Genomic DNA, 24,983 nt, shown 5'->3' with positions numbered 1-24,983 from the left:
GGTTCCCCGCGGCTCCATGGCATCTCCCAGGACTATCACCATCGTCGCCCTCTCGGTGGCCCTGGGGCTCTTTTTCGTCTTCATGGGGACCATCAAACTGACCCCTCGGCTCAGCAGAGATGCCTACAATGAGATGGTGAGTACGGCGGTGACAGCATGGAGGGAGACGCATTAGTGCTCTCTCCCCTCAACCTTGCGGCAGCAGCAGTGTTTGCAGTGGGATACACGGAGGGTGACCGCTCTGGAGCCCTGAGCCATGGGCGGGAGAGGGAAGAAGCTTATCTGTCTCCTTATTTGATGGAGACGGAGAGAAACAAATAATACACAGTGCCGAGGATGTCCTGGCAGCCCTCGCCTGGGCTCCATCTGAGCCCATGCATGGAGAAACCTCTCGTGGAGGGGAGGGGAGGCAAGGAGGAGGGGGTAGCACAGCACACCGATGCCTGCAAAAGATGGGGGACGCAAGGGTCTCGGAAAAGCAAGGTTTGAAGAAGTGCCAGACATGTAGCAGGCACGTACAGCCGATCCCTGGGAGAATACCTACCCCCTAGACTGGGGGTATGAAAAGCAGATGCCTGCTTTGGCAGCCAGATGATCATCCTCAAAATTCTGTGCTTTAAAGCAAGGATACTGACACTGACTGTCCCTGCCTCACCGAACTTGTGCAGGGGCTAATTCATGACTGTGAAATGCTTTGAGATTCGTAGCTGGCAGAAGAAGATATTATTAATAGTCACCTTATTATTCTCTTTAGCCTGGGAAATGAGCCTCTCCTCCTCTTGCCTAATGGGAAAGGGGTGAGGAGAGGAAGAGAAGTCGCTGTGTGCATTTCTCAGCTGGTGAGCTAGTTTGTGCTCCCCTCCGCCCAGGGCCAACCCTGCTGCAGAGCTTTGCCAGCTGCGAGCTGCAGGCAGGTGAGGGACTGGCTGCCACGTTTTGCTTCCTTGTCTATATTTATTTATTCTCCTGATCCCCACTCCCACCCCCTGTTATATTTATTGCAGTGGCTGAAAAGTGTTGGTATAATTTTTGTGCCCATTAAAAAAATAGTGCTGGAAGTTTCCAGCACATTCTGTTCTCTCCCTTTGCTCCACCTGCCCAGCTGCTTTTCCTTAGCTCTCAAATAACATCTGAATTGCAGTGCCTCGTCTGCAGCCCAGCAGCACGGGGATCTCACAGAGGAAAATCACCAAAAGTAACTCAGGAGCAAAAGACTGAGATAAAATGCCCAGAAAACAAAGCTCTTAAGCTTCTGCTACATAAGGGACAGAAAAAAGCACTGAGACTTTTTAGAAGCATTGCAAAATCCTTGCTCTGTGAAGTATTTCTCTGTCCCTTTCTGCTTTACCAAGTCAGGCCTACAGGTAGGAATGATCTCTGTTTCTACAAAGAGAAAGCAGAGGTACTTGGATATTACACAGCATCATCATTCTTGTAATGATGCCCATATTGTAATGTGTTTATGGCTCGTTAGGCTTTCATGCTTTTGCTGTGCTGTGTACCAGGGTGGTCTGTCATGTAGTGGAGACAGTTAGTGAAAACCTGATCTTGCCAATCAGTAAGCATGGCTTCTTGCCCCAGCAAAAAGAGAACGTCTGTTACCTACCTACAACACCAAACTTGCAGGTTTTTATTCAGCAAAAACCAGACACACTAGTTTGTCTATCAAAATAGTTAAAACACCGGAGTACTCTAGGACATGCTGATAGTACATTTCTTTAAAAAGCTGTATTTTTCACAACTGTTTAAAAATACTCTGCTCTGAGGTTTTATTCACTGTTTAAAATGCATCCTTACAATGCATACACTTAGAGTAAATGTGTCATGAGATCTTCAATTATTTAGTAGCAAAAATGACAATGCTGTGTATTTTTTAACCACATGTGAAGTGTAAGCTCCTCATAGAAGGAAGCAGCAAAATTTACAGAGAAGTGGGGAAGTTCTGTGTGCCTATAGTGCAGGTTTCCAAAATCACATGGCAGTAAATCTACAATCTGATCAGTGCCCGTGAGAGCTGGACAACCTGAGATTCAGTTTCCATTTCCCTCTCCCTGACTAGAAAGCAGAAAACACAATGGCCAGAATATCTGTAGGGATAGTACACTCAAGTGTAAGTGGAAATAATTTCAATGTCTCCAATAACTAGCTTTATGAAAATATATAAAAAAGAGGAAGTACTTGATTGAAAAAAACAAACAAACAAAAACAATAAGCCCACAAGTACCTAATGTTCACGTGCAAGAACTTGAACGTGTGTAAGGACAGAGGCTGTTTCTTCCCTGAAACAATGAGGCAGCTGTGCAAGGAGGCTGTCTTGCAGCTTACACTGCTTCTAAATCCAGCATAAACCAGGGAGCAAAGGATGTCACGTCAGCTTGCATTCATCTGAGGAAAGAAAGGATCATAAACTTCTGTAAGCAAAGGATAAGGTTGGTGAATCTCAGCTTTGATGTATAGTCCCATGCTAAGATTGTAGTGCCCATAAACACTGGGATACTGTAAGTTGCTTTGAGGTAGAGACTTCTGCTTTTATTTGCTGTGCCTTGGCTTTGCAGGGACTAGGTGTGTTATTAATTATAAAGGACGAGCTACTCTTAGAGAGAGGTACCTTTTTTTAACAACATGGTTCTGCATTGCTAATTCTAGCAATCGGATCTTCAGATTTCAGGAGAGGGTACACCTGGCCAGGTCCTAGCTCCACAGATGGGTGCTAGGTTGCTGAACTTTTTCCAGTGAGGAGACAACAGCTTGTGAAGGGGGAATTGCAGGTTGATGGTGTTAATAACCCTCCAACAGAAGCTTTAGGGGTACAGATTGGATATTGTGCTAGAGGGGCCTGTGATGATTGAAGTGATCTTTAGGTCATATTGCAGATCAGTCTATTTCAATGGAAGTCACCTTTACTTTCTCACATCATGGTGTTCTACGCTATTACTGCTTGATTTCAGAAACGAGCATACAAAAGCTACGTGCGGGCCCTCCCCATGCTGAAGAAGATGGGAGTCAGCTCCATCCTTCTCCGCAAGAGCATTGGTGCCCTAGAAGTGGTGTGTGGCATTGTCATGACACTGGTGCCTGGTCGCCCCAAAGACGTGGCCAACTTTCTCCTCCTTCTCCTTGTGCTGGCCGTGCTCTTTTTCCACCAGCTAGTGGGGGATCCACTCAAGCGTTATGCCCATGCACTAGTCTTTGGGATCCTGCTTACCTGTCGTCTGCTGATCGCCCGCCAGCCTGAGGAGCAACCACCAGAAAAGAGGATCCTGTCAGTGAATGGGGATGAGCAGCCACTCATCCATGAAGCAGCTCCTGAGAAAGGCAAAATCAAGGTATCCTAGTTGAGTGCGTGTGAGAAATATGGACCCTCTCTCTTCAAAATCACCCAGAAAATTTGTTTTTTATTTACCTATTCATATTTTTCGTCTGTATAAATAAAGTTGCACTTGGGGTCTGAGAGACACATTATGCCTACACTGTAGTCTTGCTTTTGCTGCTGCCCTGTAAGGTAGAAAAAATACAAGCTAGTTTTCACCAGGACAGCTTGGAGGCAGTTAGCAGCCTGGCTGGAATAGCACTGGCCTCAGCATGGAGCTGCAAACCAGCCTGAGAGCATGGGCAAAGACTTGGCCAGGTAGTCACGCTAACTTGGCAGTGGGGAGATGAGTCCCCGAGCATCTGCCCCAAGCCCCATGGCAGTTGAAACCTAGCCTGGATGCACTTCTGCTACACAGCAGTCTCGGCAACAGTGGCTGGGTAGAACATAACCAGAGTGTCCCTGTGCTGGCTTGTGCAACCCCATCCACAAATCTACGTTTCCTCTTCCACGGTCAAGGGAGGGGAAAGGACCCTACTGAGCATAAAAGTGCTGTTTGTTGTGTTTGAAAGGGATCCCTTAGCCTTTGCTGGCGCTGTGCCCAGTCCTTTCTTTGGACTGGTTATCCACGGAAAACATGGGATGCACTATTTGAATCTTCCTCGATTTCCACACTTTGCACAGGCTCTGAAACTGGGACAATGGCATGATAACAGTGATTTTCTGCCTCCTTCACACAAGGCAATGGCATCTCTTCACCCCTCTTGGCAGAGAGTAAGGACCCCTGGTGAGGGAATGGAGAGCAGAACTGTCCAAAAAACTCCAGAATATCTGTCTGCTGTTGGCAAATAGCATCAGGCTCCCAATTTCCTTGCAAGAAAAAAATTCCTTTTTCCACAACTACTGCAACTTTATAGAATTATCAGTTATTGCTGATAGATGAGGGACTGAATGTGTCCAGGTACCTCATTGTTCATCCCATATACAGCTTCAGTGAGCTGTGGGAGGTCCTGTCACCAGAGCTTGAATCCCCATGTGTTGTATCTGAAATCTTGCAATGTGCCGTAGGAAGCATGTGTTACCTCTGAGTGAGTTTGTTTTTCTTGATGTTTGTCTGTTTTCAGTTCTTCCTTATTTTCTTAATTATTCATGAAAATAAACTTTTTGAAATTTGGAGAAAAATGTCTTGACAGAAACAAATTTTCTTTTTTGAGAGACACATCTGAAAATATTTTTCCTGTGCTCAAACACTGCACCTAAAAGGGGCAGAATCATGTCAGGGGAATTTCAGAGAAAGACAAGGTGATGCAGGACAGAAGCCGCCTGAACACTACCGTGCTATCTATTAATAACCACAGGCATTTTAATTGACCATTTTCATGAAACAGTCTCAGATAAATTTCTGCTTCAGTACAATGTGGCAGTGAGAAAAGACATTAAAACTGCAGTAAAATGTCAGTATAATATCTCTATAAAAATTGATAATGGATGTTCATATGCAGTATATCCAGTTTTCTTATGTTTTCTGCTGAAACAAATGTAATCCCAAATATATAATGCTGAAAAATCCTCCTCCTAGAACCCCAAAGAGTGACCAATTATCTCTTATCAGATGTGCACCCTGTACCAACAGGCTGCCTATGTTAGACAATCTCTTGTCTTTACAGACTACCTTAAGGTCATCCCAAATGCACACAGAATTTGCTTTACTTCCCAAAACACACTTCATCTACCATGCCCTAACTGGAGTTATTATTCACTTTTAAATTCAAAACGAAATACAAATACCACCAACTCAAAACCACACCATGATGTGTATTCCTACACAAAGTACTGACAACTGAATTGCTGCAACCTTTTGGCCAGCTGGCCCTCACAGGTGCAGCTAACTCGGTAAACTTTTGGAAAAGAGTGTTTGTCTTTTGTAATGTTCTTCACCAAAACCTCTATAGGAGCCATAATAGTAAATGTAAAATATTCCACATAGCAAAGCTTATCCCTGCAAAAACTTCAGACTATAAGAAAATGTCCCCCCCTTGTCACATTTCCAACAGTATGAATTACTGATCCGCAGTGGTGGCTACGTATTCTTTATTACAGAGGAAGAAAAGATTCTTCTTGGAGTCCAGTAACAAGAATTCTGTATTTATCTATATTGGGTTGATCTCCATCATTGTGCCCCAGCACTAGCAAACTATTTTTGGAAGCTACCAGTCATCTTTGCTTGCTAGAAGTGGTAAGGCACCAAGAACTGATTTACTCCTTTTGTAAGGCCACGATGCCAATTTACTCTTCCTCTTTCCCTCCCCCCCTGCGCTTTTCTTTCTTCTTTTTATCCCCAAGCCCGTAATTTCACTCCCGTCGGTCTCATCCAGCTGCTGCCATGGCAGGCACCTTCTAGCGCCAGGTTGTGAGAGGAGAGGCGCCCGCAGAGCGTGCCGGGCGGAGCTGCGGCCTGCCTGAGGGAAGGCTCACCAGACCCGCCCAACCAACCGCGGCACCGCAGGACCTGCCCGTCCAAAGAGGGATGAAACCGACCGCCGCTTATCGCTGACCCTCCTCGAGTTCCAACCTTTTAGGCCCCATCCCTCACAAACCTCCCCAGCTGCGCCCCCCCGCCCCACCGGCCCGGCCTCGCCTCCTCCCGCAGGCACGCCGAGACCGCTGCGCACGCGCCACGCCGCCGCGAGACCGCACATGCTCAACACCGCCCGGGACAGAAGCACTACCCTTGCCACCCTGCGCATGCGCGAGACGAGGAGGCAGTGGCGGCGGCGTGGGCAGTGCGCATGCGCGGGATGTGGCGCGGAGGTTTGAACTGCAGGGCGGTTGGAGCCGGCGCTGACAGGAGGTAATTGCGGCGGGGGCTTGCGGCCGTGGCAGCAGGCCCTGTGCCCGGGGGCCTCCCCGGGACGGCTTCTCCGCCGGGGCGGGGGGGCTCTTTGCTGCCGCTCTCGGGCTCCGGAGCCGGAGTGCCGGAGCGCGGCGGTGGGGCTGGGTCGGGAGGGCCTCGGCTCCTTCCGTTCCCTCAGGGCCGCTCCTCCGCGGAGCATCACAGAGGGGCCTGGGGGGGCGTCCAGGGGGAGCCGCTGTGTGTAGTTGGAGGGGGAAGAGTGTGCGTGCGTCGGCTGGCGAGGAGGGGGAGGGATGTTCGTGCCAAATACCCTTGTGGAAGTGTCTAGTACTGAAAGAGCTGTGCAATGGCGGGCTCACTGTTAGTAAGAAGTGGTGTTCCAGCCTGTCTGTTAGTTCTGCTTTAAGGTCTGGTGGTGCTCTCTTCCCCACCAAACCTTTCTGGTAGAAATCCTGCAGGACAACAGAAAAAAAAATAGGCAGAGCAGGCGCTAAGGAGTCTGTGAGAAAGCTGCTGTTGTACTCCAGAGTGTGGTAGCGGAGGACTGTTAGCTCGATCTGCTTTCTGAACCACTTACAGTGTGCTCAGGTGATTCAAGGTGCAACAAGCAAGATTCTAGAGCATTTGGGGTTTTCTGTAACTCTTACATGTCAGTCCAGCTCATGTCAATTTAACCACGGTATAGTGACCATCAGGAAGTTTCGTTGTTTCGAAGCATCTCAGTTATTCTTAGCCACCATCATGCGAAGCATCTTTGTGGGAGTTCTGATGTGTTTGGTGTTGTCCTTTAATACTGAGGGTGTACATTTCACCTGATGTCAGTAGGTTTCACTTGTAAATTGAATGCCCTGTGTGCTCTTCAGAGCAGGTCTCAACACAGCTAGCCAGAGATTTGCTCTTAGTATGCTGCACAGGGTTAGTGACAAACAAACCTGTAGGAAAATAGGGATGATCCTAACATCTTAAGGAAGTGAGAGCCGAAGAGGGAGTAGGAATTGAAAATCATTCTGGTTTATTGTGTCAGGAAAGCTGGGAAGCAAAAGATAGGCTCTACCATCTAGGGACACGCATGCATACTCTACCAAATCCAGGAAATTGTAGCAAAATTTCACATTTTGTGGGTAAAAGGTTGATGTCTCTAGCATATCAAGGAGAAAATGACACTTATTGTGGTTGTATTTTGCCCAGAGCTAGGCAGTTTTGTAGTGTTGGTAGCTCTTGTGCTTCACTTGGAAGTTTACCAAAATGTCATATTTCTTTCAATCCTACCAGCTGGGTAGAAGGGCTGCAGAAGAATCTAATTTTTTTGTAAAATAGGAAGATAAGTTTCTTTATGATCTTCTCAAATCTGTACATTACCTTGCAGGAAGTCATGACCTGATGACTGATTACATTGGCATACACAATACGATTAGTGAAACTGATAATGCACAAACTAAACTCAGAAGAAAATTGTTGATTGTGTTTTGCTAACTTTCTGCTTATGTTAATTTTTGGATTAAAATACTATATAAAATTTTATCAAACAATTTTTAAATTGAAAGGAGTTTGTGTTAATTTTTACTTGTACATTTTTTCTTCCCTTTTTAATGAAAGAAAGACTGGAGTTTTGATACACTGTTGTCCATGCATCTTCTGAGTATATTGTCTGATCTTTTTGGTGGCAGACAGCTCTAAGTGATTTCCTCTGAAGTTACTCTGTTACGTTATGCAGGATCCCTCCAAAATCTGTTTGCCAGGAAAATAAATTTTTCTTTTCTTGCAGGGAACCGGCTCTCTGATGTTCTTCAGCTGTTGGATGTTCATCTATTTTCTTGCCTCTTTGTAACTGAAGGATTGGAACCCACATGACAAATGACTAAAATTCTCCAGTCTCAGCTGAGAGTCTGAAAAGATGGAGCGAAGACAGAGTTTTAAGACCCAAAAGCAGCCTCTGCAAGTTCACCGTAAAAATCAAACTGATCTCTCTGCATGGCGAAAAGGAGGGAGAATTGACCCTGAAAAAAATGTCCAGAATAATCAATCTCCTAACAATCAGAAAAATGACAGCAAGCAAGGCTCCCTTGAGCAAGCTTTGAGCTACTTTGAGAAAGGTAAGAGCAGTTTTAAGGTTAGCTACCAAGTACTGAAAAAATAACCGAATTCTTAATAACAACAATGATAAAAAACCCTAATTTTACCTGCTGTTTTCCCTCTTCAGTGCCTGAGATTTGTAATATTTCTTTAATGTCTTAAAAGGTTTTCCCCTTTCTGTTACTATGTAAAGAACCCAACAAAAAGGAATATATGTAGGGACAGTTCAGAGGAGTTTAAAATAGTTTGTTTTCAGTTCAGAAGTCATCTCATCCTTGTGTTGTCTTTTTTTTTTCCCCCTCTAGTTCAAGACAGAGTTTCACTGAAAAAGAACAGTGTTCTGCAGAAACACTTGACTACTGTGGAAAGCATTGCCCTGCAAAGTGGGTTACCCCCTGAAGCATTTGATGTATTGCTAAACGTGGCACTCAGTGGCAAACTTGGTAAAATGTTTATATACTGCTAGTGTGTCCTCTGTGAATGTCTTTCCCCTCTAATCAAACCTGTTTGAGATAATGTGTTTATGGTGACTGTATTTTTAGGTACTTTTAGTGTAAAATTAATCTTTCTGGCATGCTTTGGTGTAATTTCTGAGTTCATGCTAAAATAACCTCAGGTTTTGCTACAAGGGAGTGATATCTGGAAAAATATTATGGTTTGTTACAAATATTTTTTGAAAACCTTATTTCCTTTATTCGTAACTGCAGGTGTCTGAAAGGCTTAAAGTATGTCCTTAGCAACCATTGTGTCTTTGCCTTGTTGTAACTGTGTAGGTTTCTTTTCCCCAAGATCAAAATAATTGAACAAACTGACGTAGTTGTATTAGTGAAACTTGCTAAAAGTAAAATGTCATCCTAACAATCAATTGAGCAATTTCAGTGCAGCTCTCATGCTGCTTTCTTAGAAATGGTGGCCACGGTTTCACTGTTTATACTTCTAAATAATGAAATACTCAATGAAGAAAAAACCCTAAACTTTCCCCTCCCTCCAACCCAAGAGGAGCACACAAGATTCTTTCCCCATTATGCAAGTGGTTTAGTGCTTTTCTTGATTTAAAATTACTAGCTTATCTCCAGAACACTAATCTGCTGATGTTTGGCTGACAGTCATATACTCATTTGCTGAAGGAATTGATTGTTTAATTTTACCAGAAATTTGTGTTACTTTTGGTGGTCTTGCCAAGAGTTTAAAGGCTATTTCAATACTAAAATACTCAATATTCCATTTTCTTTAAGCTGGAAAGAAATATTTGTCATTGTTTTTTGAGGTATAGGTAAGTCCCTACTAGATTCTTGTGCACTGTTACTTCAAGCAATGAACCTCTGAATAATCTTGTCCGGAGGGAATTTTGACCTAAGCTGCAAAACCATGTCAAAGAACCTGACACATGGGCACTGTCTTATTTTAAATTGTTTGTTTTCCAGCTGATACAGTGAATACTCGCTTACTGAAGAGCCTGCTTCCAGCCTCAGTAATACCAGAAACTTCAGTGGTTTCATCTGTATCTTGGCTCTGTGTCAGCAAATGCTCAGGCAACATCCAGGTAACTTAGTAAATGTTTATAGTAGTTATTGCTTCTGCACAGGAACGATGAGGACACATGATTTTAGGAAGAAAAAATCCTTAGGTTTTAATGTACGAGGTTCTTAGAGAAGATACTGTCATTTAAAAAAATTGGCAGAGACGCCCATTGCTGGAACGCAGTGGGAACTGAGGAACGTTTTTTAAGTGTGAGTGGAAATTTGCACAGTTCCTCCTTGTCCTGTATCCCTGAATTCCTTAGGAATGGTTTCCCCACCAACATTTCTGTGAAATACTTCAGCTATGTGAGGCATTCCTCACCAACTTCAGCAAGGTATTCCTTATGTTCTGTGTACATTGGCCATGGCATACATGACGACATGACAATGTTAGCAAAACAGTCTTGTTTGTCTTCATGTAGTCTGCTCAAAGGTTTACATCATAGCATCATTTAGGTTGGATCATTTAGGTTGGAAAAGACTTTTAAGATTGAGTCTAACCGTAAACCTAATGCTGCTAAGTCCACCACTAAACCATGTCCCAAAGTGCCACATCTACACAGCTTTTAAATACCTCCAGGGATGGTGACTCAACCACTTCCCTGGGCAGCCTGTTCCAATGCTTTAACCCTTACGGTGAAGAAATTTTTCCTAGTGTTCCATCTAAACCTACCCTGGTGCAACTTGAGGCCATTTCTTCTTGTCCTATCACTTGCTACTTGGGAGAAGAGACCAACACCAACCTTCCTACAACCTCCTTTCAGGCAGTTGTAGAGAGTGACAAGGTCTGCTGTGAGCCTCCTTTTCTCCAGACTAAATGATCACAATTCCCTCAGCCACTCCTCATAAGACTTGTGCTCTAGACCCTTCACCAGCTTCATTGCTCTTCTTTGGACATGCTCCAGCACCTCACTGTCTTTCTTATAGCGAGGGGCCCTCAGATCATGTCTAAGGGTTAGCACATGTTCAGAACTGAGCTGCTTTTTCCATTCTGATAAGGCAGTTGGTGCTCTTGGCAGGCTTTCTTCCACAGCTGAATTATCCCTGTACTGTTCATCTGTAGCTATTTGGTTGTCCTTGAAAGTGGCATGTATCCTTCATGATTGTGTCTCTTAAACTGTCTAGTGACTAGTCTGTCTTGCTTTTGCCCATCACTTAAAGTAATATGGCTTCTTTCCTTCCTGCAGCTGCTTTTTTTAAGATGGCTGATTGCGGTGTTTGACTTCATTGATCATAAGGAACAACTTCATGCCCTCTATGGTTTCTTCTTTTCCTTCCTGCAAGATGAGAAGATGGTAAGGAGAGCTGAAGAATATATGGAATTGACAAAATAAGCCTAAATGTTCATAAGTAGTATGCATATTAATGCTAGAGTTAGTCTAGAGTAGCTGTTGGTTAGAGACCATTTTCTGATGGTTGGATTTTTTTTTAATTTTTTTATTTATTCTAAGATTGCTGGGTAATTTAGATTCAGAAACAGGGAAGTGCTGTAGGATTGTTTTAGTTTCAGTGCTGTGGTCTGGTTGTTTAAGCATTTTTCCAAGGATTGCTATTCTGCATCACACACAGAGTGACAGTATATTCTGTCTAAATTCCAAAGAGTGACCATGATGCTGCAGTCTCCTTTGATGTCAGACATCAGCAGGTGAAGTCTCCCATTCCTGGGGAGAAACTGACTTGCACACCTTGGGCAAAAAGAAAAAAAAAACACTTTTAGAGCAATGTTTCTTTAAAGGTGAGGAACTCTAAATGGTGTTCTACTTAATCAATTTGAAATTGATTTGAAATTGGCTTAAATGAGAACAAGCAATCAGGAGATTTCTGCTATGGCAACTGTAAAATCCAGGTGCTGGAATATTGAAATGTTTGGATTCGGTTCATATTAAGATGATCTTGCCAGTCATGTTAGATGTGAAATTGTTAACATTCCTTCAGTTTAGGATGTTTTGTGGCTAACTTTTAAAGTTCCTGAAGTTCTGAGTTATACTTCTTGCAAAGTTTTTAATGGTTTTAGGTTAACATTAGTTATAATCTCTTCATAAAACTGGATTTAAGTTCTTACTGTTTAAAATAGCATTTTCAGGCATGATGGGCCAATTGGAAATTGCACCAGAGTTGCTGTGAAACTAATCTAAGACCCTTACAGCCTCAACTGTAGTTAGAAGCTCTAATAAATTATTTTGATTCAAAGGTGCCTTTCTTTTTGAAAATGTAATTGTACTTTCACTGCTGACTCCTGAAATATCTAGACCATGTTCCAAAAAACAAGATCCAAGCTCACTGAGTAGCTTAATTACTATGGGGACTGCTCATAGTGTAGATAATGTTTTTAAATAAAATTGACATGTGACATGTAAAAAAACCATGCTATTTTCTAAGGGAAGCAAGGTGTCCTCTGCCCCAGTGGGGACACAGTGATAACTTGAGGCAGCCAACTGAATGAAACTATGTTAGCTTGTGAAGCCTGTATGTTGCTTTTAGTGTATCCTGGTTAGCAGTCCGCACCAGCAGGATAGTTCATTGCTGCCTTTTCTTTGCAGTGCCCTTACGTCTGCCACTTGCTCTACCTGCTGACCAGGAAAGAAACTGGTGAGTATATCCAATTGTATGAGACAGAATACCATTTTATTTCTTATTCTGTTTGCTGGCACTGCCTTTTCTTCCAAAGGAGCTAATCCAATAACTAGCCAATATATTGCTTTTAAGGTAAGAGAGCATGAGTGGTAGTTCAGCCCTGATTTGTGTAACACTTTCTGAATTGGAAACCTGTCTGCTAGCCTAGAAATAAGACTGATTGGTTCTGCTCTTTGCCATGACTTTCTGTAATAAAGGTGATGTTGCATTTTTGCTTAAATATCTGATCCAGTGCTTTTTAAATCCATTATGTTCTTGATTGTGTTTCTAGTCAAGCCTTTTCGGATTAGGAGACTGCTTGACCTCCAAGCAAAAATGGTGAGTTTATTTCAAATCTTGTAGAGTTTGAACTGTGGTTAATAGTGCAGTTTGTAAGACTAATGTCCTTACAGGATGGAGAAGAGTGGTTAGTGTCTCAGGACAGGGTTAGACTTGGAATTGTAGGTTGTAGTTGTTGTAGCAGCAGGGCTTGTCCATCTTGCATATGCATCGTTAATTTTCTTTTGTGTTTTATGAGCACATGGAAACGACATGCACAAAGCTATACATTTTATGACTAGGTGTGGTAAAATCTCTGAAGCAAGGGGTAGCTTCATTTATCTATTACCATCTTTAATTTTCTATTCATCTTCCAAGGGGTATAAAAAAATGACTGAGAAATACAAGATTGTAGAGGATCTTGCTTCCTTTTTTGTGAGAAAAAACTGTATTATAACAACATGTTTTTGGAGCATTTAGACAGCAGAAGACTATTTTTCATAGTTTTGATTGTTAAACTTTTTATTAGAGTTATGACTACAGAAAGTTTTTTCTTCAATCCCCTTCCTATGGTATTTCATTTACATGGTTTCTGTTCTGCCTTTCATTTTCAGTTGTTCATCTATGGTTACTTACTGGCATGTAGCTGTAGAAAGCTTATAGTAGTCACTGGGGGTTTTTTGCTTCTAGAATACAGTATTCACTTTCTATATAAAACCATACCCCACATGTTTTACCTCTTGTTCTGCTATTTGACAGGGAATGCAGTCTTATCTGCAGGCTCTACTATCACTTTACAAACTCTACTGTCCTGAGCTGGTGACCATAACCCTTCCTGGGAAAATGAAGGTAAGAATTAGATTTAATCTACTTGGAACCAGTACTTATGACAGTATTTGTACTGAACTTTCCACTTAAGTTATAATATGATTTAGTGGTGAAGATTAATTCCATTTCCTCTTTTCACTGAGTAATATCAGGTTTAGATGAGGATTCCTAGCCTTGTGTTTTGTTCCCTTTTCAGCACAAGGAGATGATTTGAAATGGGATGGCATGTACCTTTTTCCTTATAAGGATTACTTTAATCCTCCTTTTGGTGTTCTTGCTGGTTTTGACTTGTTTCACACAGTGTTAAGTTCTTCAGGAAATGAACTGTCTTAATTGTAGAAGGCACTGTCCAAATTGCTGACTTTCTCAAGTACAAATAACAGTGAAGAACAGTAAGTAACTTCCTACTTGGAAAGTCTATGTCACAGGAAAGAGAAAAAAAAGTGGGGAAAAAAATGTGGTAAGCTGATTTGTCAGAGCTGATTTTCGTTTTAGAAAGGCCTATGTCTATGATTAGCTCCTTGACCAAGTAGAATATATGTAGCACAAACTGAATATATAACAGAAAATAGCAGCAGGTGAGACCTAAATTCTGCAACAAATTTTCTTTTGGTATTTCAATGGGATAGACTTAGGGTTTGGTTTTTGGGGTTTTTTTGTGTTGTTTTTTTCTTAGAAGAGACATTTAATTTATAAGTAGGCAAGTTCTGTTTGTGTAAAATAATTTGTTATATCTCAATCTGCTTGTGTACTTACATTGCTCTATAAATTTATACTTTGCATTGTGTTGCACAGTCATGTGTTGGAGAATTTATATTTTTTGGCATGCACAGAAGTGAAGTAAATAACTAGCAACTAAGACCCAAATACATCTTCAGCTGTTTTTATGGACATGCTGTGTTAACTTGTATAATAAAAGCTTGATTACCTAGGCCCAAACCAGTCTGATACTTTTGTGATGATTTGGCATTTGATTAGGATTTAAAGACTGATTGCAACTGAAGTGGCAAAAAATAAGTTTTGTGCAGAAAAGGTGTTGGGTTCATTTTTCCAGTTCTCTTTTTAGCTGTAGTATCCACATTAATTTGAGAATTCAGTTACTCATGGAATTGTTCTTTTCGGTGGATATCACTGATGCTGAATTCGGGAAGCTTTCCTAGTAACTTGCATAAGCTTACCTTGGTTATGCTTTATTTAATGCATGCTTGAGATTTATGCTATGAATTGATTTATCTGAATGAGGATTATAAATCAGAAGTGCTGGACATATCTTCTGAAAAAGGGAACATTATTTCAGGAGGAAATAAAAGTGTAACTGTTGAACTAAAGTCAAAAGGTAATGAAACTGAGGAACAACGAGAGTTCTGTGCTGTGAAAACCTAGCCTCTTGGTCTGTCAAACAGAGTTGAGTGTATATACATCGCTGTGGTGATGTTTATCAGAATAGAAACTGATCTTTCTGTCATTTTGTCTTAGTTTGGCTTCTTGCATAGATGTCTCATTTATGTTTTCAGACTTACTTCAAGAATTCAGAGGGCCCATGGAAAGCAGGAATCAACACAGTAAGGCGAAGAAACCAGGAAAACTCTCCAGTGTTCCAACCACTGTTTTTAGGCACAGCCCAACCTCAGTCACGAAAAAGGGTAGGTTATGGGCCTGAGGTAGACCCTAAAAAGGTGCAAAGCAGCTGTTTTCATAATGAATATTGCCAAATAATGGAAGTCAGGCTTTATTGCAGCACTGAGGAGGGTGGAGTAGCTATATAGAAATGCAGCATTCCCATTATAATGAAAGCTTGGATACCATTTTTGCAAAACAGGGTCTTTATGGGAACGCTGGTCACAAGTGCACTTGATTGCATTGGAAACCAAGTCATTGTCATTCATTTGTATTTCTTTTCTACAGAAATGGAATATCCAGTTGATTATACCTGTGAGCAGTACAAACACAAATAATTTAGAAGAGGATGAGAAAAAGAACCGTGTTGATTTGTACAGTATGAGTGAGTCTTTTCGAGTGGAGCAGCTGCAGACCTTTTCTCAGCTCCTACAAAATATCCACCATCTAGAAGTGAGTTTCAGGAAGGTCTTGGTAAGCTCACTGAATGTTTTGAGAGATCAAAGGATATTCCCCTATGCTCTGTTTATATGTGAATAGTGTGTGGGCTACCTAGTTCTAACAGAGCATCTAGTCCTCCCTGAGGGTGACGAATAAGTCCTGGAGATGGTCTTGTTGCTGGTGAAAGGATTGGACAACCTGACAGAATGAGATTCTCTGGCAATTTGCTGATGTAAATACTGAATAACTTTTTTTTCTTCATTTCTCTTGCAGTTTCCTTCCCAGATGGGTTCAGTGCTAACAAACCCTTTATTGCTTCACTACATGAATTGCATCAAAGATGAATCTATTTACCTGAGGCTCTACTATTGGATGGGCCAGACTCTTCAGGAAGGTAGGAACTTAGTATTACCTTGCATGGTATGGAGGTAAAGGATGCCTGAAGCTTTATACCTTTCAACAATGGTACTTTGCTATTCAGATTTATAGTGATAATCACATAGTGTTAAAACAGCTACTGGAGGAGAACTGAATTTTGTTTCTGATTGTGCTTATTCTTGCTGTGCTCATATTCAAATACAGTGTTGTCTCCTGTTTAGAATGCACCTGGTGTGCAGTTGATAATAACCAAGGTGAAGAAGAATTCAAGGACTTCCTGGAAACTATCTACAAGACCGAGTGTTTCTTGCAGGTAAGTGCCTGTTTTGTGGAAGCCAAGGGTTTCATGAAGTCTTCCCTTAAAATACTTTTGGGACTTAACTATTTCCTGTAGTATCGCTGAGAAGTGACAGTGTCCTAAGTAATAAAAATACATATTCCTATAGCGAGTCAATGTTCTGGGGATGGCCTTGTTTTCTGCAGGAAACATAATTTGAGAATGACATTGAGAATGATAATTTGAATGTCCTGGTGAATTGTATGGCAGGAAGGAGGTGTAAGCCTGTTTCTCCAGGGTGCAGTGAGCATGGCAAGGTGCAGGCATACAAGATGAGTTTTTGAGTGTTCATTTTCTGCTTTGTAGGAGGGATTTTCTTCATGTGAAGAGTTCTTGTATAAGAGCCTTCCTCTCTGGGATGGCTTCTGCTGCCGATCACAAATCCTCAGACTTGTGAGCTGGATCCCCCTCAGCAGCTTCTCTGGTATGTGTTGCAGATCCTTTGGGTGAGGCTGGACAATGTCCGATCTTGGGGACAGAATTTGTGCATAGATTGCATAATGCTTTCTCATTTCTTCCAGAAATAAAGTCACATCTCTATGATCCCCTGGCACAGTTCTTCTTCACATCGTCCCTTTACTTTAAGGTAATTTAAGTGAGTACAGTTGCTGTTTACTTCTAGTTAATATTGCTATATGCACTTGTGTCAGTTGTAGCAGTCTGAGGGATTGTTTAGGGGACTTCTTTTGGGGAAGTCTGTGTCCAAATGAGGGTAAAATATATACTTACAACATAACTTTTTTGGGAATTTGAGTGCCTTTAAGATATTTTCTTTTTTGACTGGAATTAATCTAGGGCACTGGAAAAAAGAACTGATAGTACACAGGACAATAGTTGGTTTGTTTTACTGTGATTTTAACTCAGTATTTGAAACTCACATTCTCCAGGAAAAACTATGTAATGCATACATTCAGTTCAAGGGGACATGCAATTATCTCACTGCTATTTGTGAGGTCCTGAGAAACTCTTGATACCTTTCCTTATATATATGTCAATTCTTGTGGCACTTTTTGTTTAGTATTATTCACTTACATAAATTGTCGTCAACCTGTTTTCTTTTTGCCTCTTGCAGTGCAGTGTTATTGAGTGCCTGAAAGAGCTGTTGCAGAATTGGTTAAATTGTCATGTGATTCATCTGGATTCAGAGTCTGACTCTCAAGTCCATTCTTCGTAAGTTTGTCTGAAATGAATGCTATACAGTGTTCTGTGCATGGTTCACTAGTGTATTTAGATACATATTCTAGCCCTATTACCTAGCATAAAGACCGACTAGAAGGTTAATAATGCTGTAATGTTTCTGCTGTGTATTGTAAGCTACCTTGTGAATCCTTTCTTTAAAAGTATTTCTATTGACACTGAAAACTGAAATGTCCAGAAGTCAACATCCTTGTAACACTGACAGCTGGGTCATGTTTGTAATGATGTTGGTTACAATATGTTACTAGATATATTGAAGAACAAATGCGTGTTGCTGAACACTTAGTGGGGCAGAAGGATAAACTTCAACTTCTTTTTTTACCGCTTTTCCTTTTTACTGTTTGCAATATTGTGTCATGTCATTGCTGCAGGAATACCACCCATTCTGAACTACTGAATGTGGTGGCTGAACTAATCCACTTTGTTGGATGGATCTCTACTCTTGCATTGCGTTTGGAAAACAATCCTACTTTCTTGCTATACTTCATCCTGGATTTCTATGAGACAGTATGTATCCTGTTAATTTTGGCTTTCAAAATCCCAATACTCTAATGCTGTTTGCATTTTTAAGCTAGGGTATGAAAACACCTTCCTTATTATAGCTTACAGAACTCTGTGAATAAATGGAAGAATGTTCCAAATACTTGGTAGATCTACAGGTGATTGCTGCTGTTGCATCTGCAGGCAGAACTAAATATGCTGCTAGAATGTGGTTGCTCTTAAGTCAGAGGTGTACTGTGGAAGGGGAAGTAACAATATGGCATAACTTGCTTTTTTAATGCTAATTTATAGAAAAGAACAATGTTCAGTTCAATTTTAAACAACATATCCTGATTTTTTTCCCTTAAATGTTCCCTTAAAAAATGAAATTTTTTCCCCAGTTTGTCCTGTAGACAAACTAAGCAGCACCAAATAGGCTTAAGCCTGTTCTCTATTTTCCTCACATCCTCTCTGTAGATGTGCTTACTGCCATGTGAACTCCAGCCATGCTGTTGTTGCTCCTACGATTTGGATAAAATTGTGAAGAGTTGAAAAAACAATGATAGTTCTGGAATCTACTTGTAACTAAAATGTCTATTAAAAATGCATTAAACTAATGGACAATGACATTTGCATAAGACACTGTGTTTAAAATAAATGCTCATTTTATGGGAATATACAGAGAATAATGCACCCTTTGATGTATGATTATTGGTGCTCTAGCAGACAACTAGGGTTTGAATTTTTTCTTGATGTTTTGCTTATGTATTCAGAACTCTAGAGACTTCTAAAATCATGCAGTGGAGATATTAAGTAAAGAGTCTAGATTTCTGAAAATACCAGAAATACAGTTACATGCAAATATCTGTCTATATGTTACATGGTATATCTGTACCAAAGGCAAGAGGAAAGGTGAAGGTCTGGCAAACAATCTTTAGTGAAAAGTCTGTTATGAGATTAGGAGAAGGAGTCCTAAAACAATTGTTGTACCTAATTTAACAAAATGTAAAAAGTATTCATGTTCGATGGTGGGCTGTCACAGCTTAATTGTTTATGGTCTGAGCTGTAGTGACTAGATTTGTATATTCTTAGACCACTACTCTTCTGAGAATGATGTGTACCTTCCTGAAGAGCATACCTTTGGGAATAGTTACTGTGGCTAAGCTACACAGGAAGCAATGTGTTAAGTTACAGCAATATTGCTTTCAATTATTTATCCATAATTTAAGACTTATCATAGCTGAAGATCTTGTTAAATCTGCAGAAATTTTAAAATGTCTTTTTTTACTTAAACTCAACCTTAAATTCTAAACATGAGCCTGATAATAAACCCACGTTTTATGACCATATCATCTTCTCTTAGAGCAAAGCTTTATTGTGTGTTCATGCAATTCCAGCAAGGTCAAATAGAAAGATTTAATTTCCTAGTTGGAAGAGGTGTGTGGTCTGTTTGGCTTGCTGCTATCAGCAAACTGGGCTAGGAACAAGGTCAGGTCTAGTGCAATCCCAGCTACATATGTCGGAATGATATAAAAGATCAGAAAAAAAATGGCTGCTGCTTTTTTACAGGGATCTGGGTAGATTTGACTCCGCAAGTAACGATGTCAAAACATATGGTATACCTAAATGGTTGAAACAGAGACCAAGATATGAACTGATGAATATGTCTCATACCAAGAAGGAAACAAATGGAATTGCTTCACCCTGGCCTTACCTCCTAGGTGAAGTTGATGGAGCTAGCTGGAGTTGCAGTGTCATGCTCTCTTTTGCTTCAGGGTTTGTTAATGGTAGTAATAGTCTGCCTGGATTTGCTTTCATTCCTGCAGGTGTGTGACATGTATCTGAGGTACAATCTGCCTTTGTTGATAATGCCTCCTGCTGGAGTTTTCTACCCAGCTCTCCTCAGCATGGATTCTGTCAGCTTGAATCAGCTCTGCTACGTTATGTACAGGTACTACAAATGGTGTGGGCTGTAGGACTCCTTGTCTTCTCTTTCTATCTTTTAGAAATGAAATTACTTTGGTGTAAAATCTGAAATCTACTTTTTCTTACCATGCAAGGCAAAGGTGAAAGTTCCGGTTGTGTCCAGCTTTCATGATACAGGATTTTATAGCTGTAGTTCCTACTCTTTTCAGTCTGTTATCCAAAATAGCAAGATTCTGACCTCTTTCCTAGTATTATTTCCACGTCTTTGATATGTGAAGGAAGGAGTTCCCATATTGTTTTGTGAGAACTTAAGTCAGCCAGCTGGAATCACTAGTAGTTAACTATACAACTTCTCACTCCTGTCCTTTGACCACTAAACTTGAGCTTTTCATTACAAATTCTGTAATGTGCTGAGTAGAAAGCACTTCTGCCACCTACAAACTGTGGGAATTTGGAACTGCCTTGTGCTGCCTGCAGGTCCAAATACAGCACTGTTTAGTGCTCTGCAGGATCCACCAACATGGCCACTGTGCTTGGCCTTGTTAGTTCCAGTGGTTGCATCTGAGAAGAAGAGTAGTCAATTGCTGACAGCTGGCACAGGGCTCTCCATGTGGCTTTTTCTCTAAGGAGTTTGCAGGGTAATTAACATGACAGGATGGTCTCTGGGAAATAAGAGGAGCTAGTGCTTATTATATAGAACAACTGTCAAGTTGTGTTACTTTCAGTGGCTTCTGTTTCTCTGCTTAGTGAATGAAAGTCTCCCTTCTTAAAAACACACTGCATTTTTCTGCTGATTTTAAGGCTCTGTGTCAATTCTTGTGTATTGTCTTTATTGAAGTGACTGTCCCAGGCAAACCAGTCATGTTTTAGTCATTTAAGAGATTAATATTATCAGGTGTCTCCCTACTGTGCCTGGAAAGGGAGTTCTATGCCAATTGACAAAGTCCCTTTGAATTCGTTTTCATGTTTCTTTTTTACCAGTAAAGTTTGATCTCTCTCATTGAGGAAATAAGCTTTCTTCATACATTCCTCTAGCTTTTTTCAACACTGCTAGGTAGTAAAAATTTACAGGCCCTCAACTTTCTCTTTTGTTTGGTTTTTTTCAGGTATCGAACCAACTTGGTGGCTGCAAAAGAAAATGAGCTGAGTAAAAAGGTATTGTGGACAAATCTGCTATGTGCTAGAATGGACCTTAGCAAAGGGTTGGGTTGAATGGAGGGGAGGTGCTCTGATGGCATTCTTTTAAGGACTGGAGAGAGCACACAACTGCTTTGAGGATGCTATTTATTGATTTGTTTTCTTGCCCCTCAGGAAACGGTGCAATTCAGGTTCAGTAACCAGACATACCAAGAGTACAACCAGTACATAACAGCTATGGTGGGTTGTCTGTGGACATCCAGTGTGTTCCAGAAGGATATTCACCCTCAAGGTCTTCGTATGGATGACGAACTGCTGAAGAAAACCGCAGTGCAGGAATTCAAAAACAGCTTTAACATTGTCTACCACCCAGCCATGATGGGCTATGCTGTTCTCTTCCTGCAGCAGGTAATGATATAGGCCAACATTTAGGCCTTTGGCATCACCAGATGTTCTGGCTTCACAGTTTCTGTAGAGAAGTGTCTCTCGGTGTACTGGCTGATTTGTAGAGTCAACTGATCTTTCAGAAGCTAGTAAGGCATTCTGTGTTTGTGTCAAATTGGTGGCACAATTTGAATAGTCTTTGTTGGCATGGTATGAAAGCATGAATGTAACAGTTTTAGATGTGAATTTGTGCTTATGATCATTTTGAGGATAGAACTAAAATGGCAAAATAATGAAATAAATTACTAATTCGGTAAAAGCTTTGCAATAGTGCATCCTGCCCCACAAAATATGAAGTGTGACCTAAACTTTTAAACTCCAGTAAGCCGAGAAATATGTAGTTAAATTGTATACAGGTGAGCACGATAACAGTGCTTTCTGGCTCTTGCAGTAGCTTTTGAGAATCGCTTATTAAAAAAGAAATACAAGTAGCTACTTCAAGTACAGAAGTAAGATAATATGGTGCTCTCTTGTATTGTCTGATACAAGTTCTGCTAGAAGTCATCTTGAATTCTGGGTGCCATCATATATTCAATGCAGCTACTGAAAGGTGAAGGGAGCAGCTTGCCAGAGTTGCTATTGTTCTGAGATGTGCACGCTGCTCTAAAAACCGAGGTTTTGTAGGGGGTGCACAAAGATGCCGTTTTGTTGCGATGAACACTGGCAGACTGAAGGTATGCGTAGGTGTGGCTCCTGGAATGAAGCAAGGGAAACTTGAGATTAAAGAATGCGGGTTAGGAAGACTTCATAAATTTTACTTCCTTTATATACTCAGTGTCCTGAATCTAGGTAGTTTGTCTCTTAGTGCTGTTTAAACCCAAGTTTTGTCTTTGCCAGAGATGGCTATTTTATTTTTGTTGTATACAACTGCTTTTCCTTGGTCTTTCTCCTGTTGTAGCAGGATTAGTTTTTCATATCCTTTGTCTAGATCCTTTCTGTTCTGAGGCTTCCTGATTCTTCTTTGTAGCTCTTGCAAGTAAAAAAAGCAGCCCAAAAAACCTAAACAAACAAACCAACACCAAACAACCGAAAAAACAACCCAAAACCTTCTGGTGGAGAATTTTTGCATTCTTCCTACTGCAGAACCAAGAAAGATTTTGCTTAGCAGCTATCATAGTAAATACTTAGTTGCAGTGCCATCTTTTCTTAAACACTTCAGTGCTGAGCACCAGAGGGCACTGCTCTGCAGCACACTCAAAGAACACAAGCAATAATCTAAATGTCAGTAGGTTCTCTCCTTTTGCTCTTTCTCTTTGTTGGGAATTATGTATTTAATGTTTTGAAGGAGTAGCTTTTACACTGTAGAGAGACAATGGTTAAAGATACTTATCAATATTCTCTGTGGCTGTCCAGTAATGCTGCAGGACAGGGCAAGAGGGTCTCCACATTACCTTGCCACTTACGGACACAGTATGATGCTGGAAGCCCATTCTGAAGCATGATTAAAAAACTCAGAATTTCTTTGCATGCCTGCAATTCCTGATTTAAGAGGGGACTAAGCAGAGGCCCAGCAACTCTGGACATACTCTTTATCTGACTTGATACTGTTTTTATTCCTCTCCTTAAGGCTTGGCCAGATGATACCACCTTCAACTTCAGTTTAATTAAGGTAAGATTTCTTGTTTTAGTGAAGTGAAAACAAGCGATTTTCAGCAGCTATGTGGAAGAGGATGAGGTGATAATATTCACCAATTCCACAAATGCTCTATAAAAACTTTGAAAGAGGAAAATTCCAGCTGTAGACTTTAGTTCAGTCTCTTAATAGGGCCAAACATGAGGGCGTCAACATCTGAGATGTTATGTATCTAGCCATCTGTGGGTAGTGGTCTGAGATTTTTATATATTTCCTCCATAAGTCAGTGCAGCATCAGGACAAGGCTGTTTGTTGTTCTCTGCAGGCTCCATATTTTTGGTGTACCTGAAGCAGAATTTCTATTATCAAGGAACTTAATATTAAATTCTGAGATGGATGTGTAGCTTTGTTATAGCTTTGAACAGGGATCCTCCACTTGGCAAATACAGTGGCAGGTTGTTTCATTTCCTGTATCACAGTGTACTTCAAACCTGATCTGGAAGAATCACCATTAGTGATAAAAGGAAGGCTTTAATATCCATATTCATTTGGTTCCTGACATCTTCACTGTTGATCCAATAGACTTTCCTCTTTTTAGAACTGGGATTTATAAACATCTTCAGTATTTAAAAAAGATCATGATTTGTCATGTTCAAGCTAAGAATGTGTAATAAGTAAGTGAAAAGTTTGGGCACTTGGGAAGAGGACATGTCCCTGTATACCTGTGGGTATTTACAGACTAGGATGGATGTTGTCAAACTGTGGAAGGTGATATTTGCAGACCTTTTCAGACTGGCCTAAGGAAGAGACTACGTTATGTCTTGTACATCTGACTATGCCTTATGTTTTTATAGGGAAAGAAGTGGAACTGGTATCTGGAATATCTCTATGCGCATGGTTTAAAGGGCCTGAAGGTCTTTATTGAAAGCAGCATCAATCGTGTTTCCCAGGCCTCTCACAGAAAAGCAGGGAATGTGCAAGTGTGACCCTGGGACTCACTGGAGCCTTTTTATCATATGGAACAGGAAAGCAGAATACAATGGACAGTGTTACTAAGTCTTCCTTCTTCAGAGGAAAGAACCAGAGCAATTACACTTGTCTGCATTTTTGTACTGACATCTGTTTTAGGAAAGTGAAGACACGGAAGGAATGCTTAGGCTGGCTTGGTTCACTAACACTGAACCCCTCCTCTTGTACCTGTTGAACTTCTCTGATCTGAAGCTGCTAAGCTTATATGTTATGTATCATCCACATTTTTCTTCCTTATTTTTCTGTTGGAGTAATTTCTTTGATTGAGAAACAAACATTTTCCATCTCAAAACTGCAGTAAGCAGTGCTGCTTCATTTATAAGTAATGTTGATCCCTGACCTGCTTTGCCTTCCTCGACAGTAGGTTATGAGAAACAATTTAATCAGCCTTTCAGGGATACCATATATGTACTGGATTGGAGCACAACGAATTTACCAATTCCCTGTTGTACCGTGTATATACTGGCTTTTAACAGGCTGACCAAACTGACCTTCCTGAACTTCATTTTCATTATGAAGCTTGCAAAAGAGACTTTTTGCTAACATTGCTTCTAATGTTCTTCTAATGAAGCTGGAAAATTTGGTGCTCAGTTGATGGTTTGTTGATGGTTTATTGATGATTGAGCACTTGAACAGAGTTGCCACCAGCTCACCATTTTCTGTTGATAAGTGCAAATGTAGTTTTCCCGTTTGTGGTTTTAGCTCTGTATGTGTTGTATATTATACGTGTACATATATATATAATTTATATTCTGTAAAATGTTTCCAACATGCCATTTTGAAGGAACTCTGCTACAAAATGTATCTTCTCCTGTCAATTCATTTTAACACTGAGTAGAAGTTGGGAGAAGCTGAACTCAGGTCTCCAAAATCTGAGTGAACTTTATTTCACTGCTGTAAAACGAGATTGTAACCATTTGAAAGATGGGTCAGAGTATACTGAATGT

The 24,983-nt window shown here is 40.9% G+C and overlaps 3 protein-coding genes across 3 annotated transcripts in view; all 3 read left to right on the top strand.

Moving 5' to 3' along the window:
* The window catches only part of TRMT2B (tRNA methyltransferase 2 homolog B), a 233,711-nt gene extending 230,744 nt beyond the window's left edge, over positions 1–2,967 (top strand). The window contains exon 13 of the mRNA XM_049827702.1: positions 2,949–2,967. The gene's annotated coding sequence lies outside the window, so the exon portion shown is untranslated. The remainder of the gene's footprint in view (positions 1–2,948) is intronic.
* TMEM35A (transmembrane protein 35A) lies at positions 3–3,834 on the top strand. The gene is made up of 2 exons (XM_049827711.1): positions 3–136; positions 2,949–3,834. The coding sequence occupies exons 1-2, from the start codon at positions 17–19 to the stop codon at positions 3,333–3,335; spliced, it is 507 nt and encodes a 168-aa protein (XP_049683668.1). The 5' UTR covers positions 3–16; the 3' UTR covers positions 3,336–3,834.
* A 2,276-nt stretch (positions 3,835–6,110) lies between these two features.
* On the top strand, positions 6,111–24,956 carry CENPI (centromere protein I). The gene is made up of 21 exons (XM_049827501.1): positions 6,111–6,161; positions 7,930–8,257; positions 8,543–8,680; positions 9,662–9,780; positions 10,945–11,052; positions 12,298–12,346; positions 12,663–12,709; positions 13,409–13,498; positions 14,992–15,120; positions 15,383–15,547; positions 15,809–15,929; positions 16,135–16,226; positions 16,557–16,674; positions 16,772–16,836; positions 17,323–17,420; positions 17,819–17,954; positions 19,754–19,878; positions 20,960–21,008; positions 21,165–21,398; positions 23,002–23,043; positions 23,862–24,956. Exons 2-21 carry the CDS (start codon positions 8,059–8,061, stop codon positions 23,991–23,993), a joined length of 2,256 nt encoding a protein of 751 aa, XP_049683458.1. The 5' UTR covers positions 6,111–6,161; positions 7,930–8,058; the 3' UTR covers positions 23,994–24,956.
* Positions 24,957–24,983: the final 27 nt, after the last annotated feature.

Source organism: Accipiter gentilis, chromosome 24 (genome assembly GCF_929443795.1).
Source record: "Accipiter gentilis chromosome 24, bAccGen1.1, whole genome shotgun sequence".
Lineage (NCBI taxonomy): Eukaryota > Metazoa > Chordata > Aves > Accipitriformes > Accipitridae > Astur > Astur gentilis.
The sequence above is the reverse complement of the archived record's forward strand: the minus strand, read 5'-3'. Positions and strand labels throughout refer to the sequence as shown.

Coding starts and splice junctions, on each gene's coding strand:
- TMEM35A (XM_049827711.1), top strand. CDS start 17: ATGGCATCTCCCAGGACTATCACCATCGTCGCCCTCTCGGTGGCCCTG. Junction 137..2,948: donor GAGATGCCTACAATGAGATG/GTGAGTACGGCG, acceptor GCTTGATTTCAG/AAACGAGCATACAAAAGCTA.
- CENPI (XM_049827501.1), top strand. CDS start 8,059: ATGGAGCGAAGACAGAGTTTTAAGACCCAAAAGCAGCCTCTGCAAGTT. Junction 12,710..13,408: donor TTGACCTCCAAGCAAAAATG/GTGAGTTTATTT, acceptor GCTATTTGACAG/GGAATGCAGTCTTATCTGCA. Junction 16,227..16,556: donor AGACCGAGTGTTTCTTGCAG/GTAAGTGCCTGT, acceptor TCTGCTTTGTAG/GAGGGATTTTCTTCATGTGA.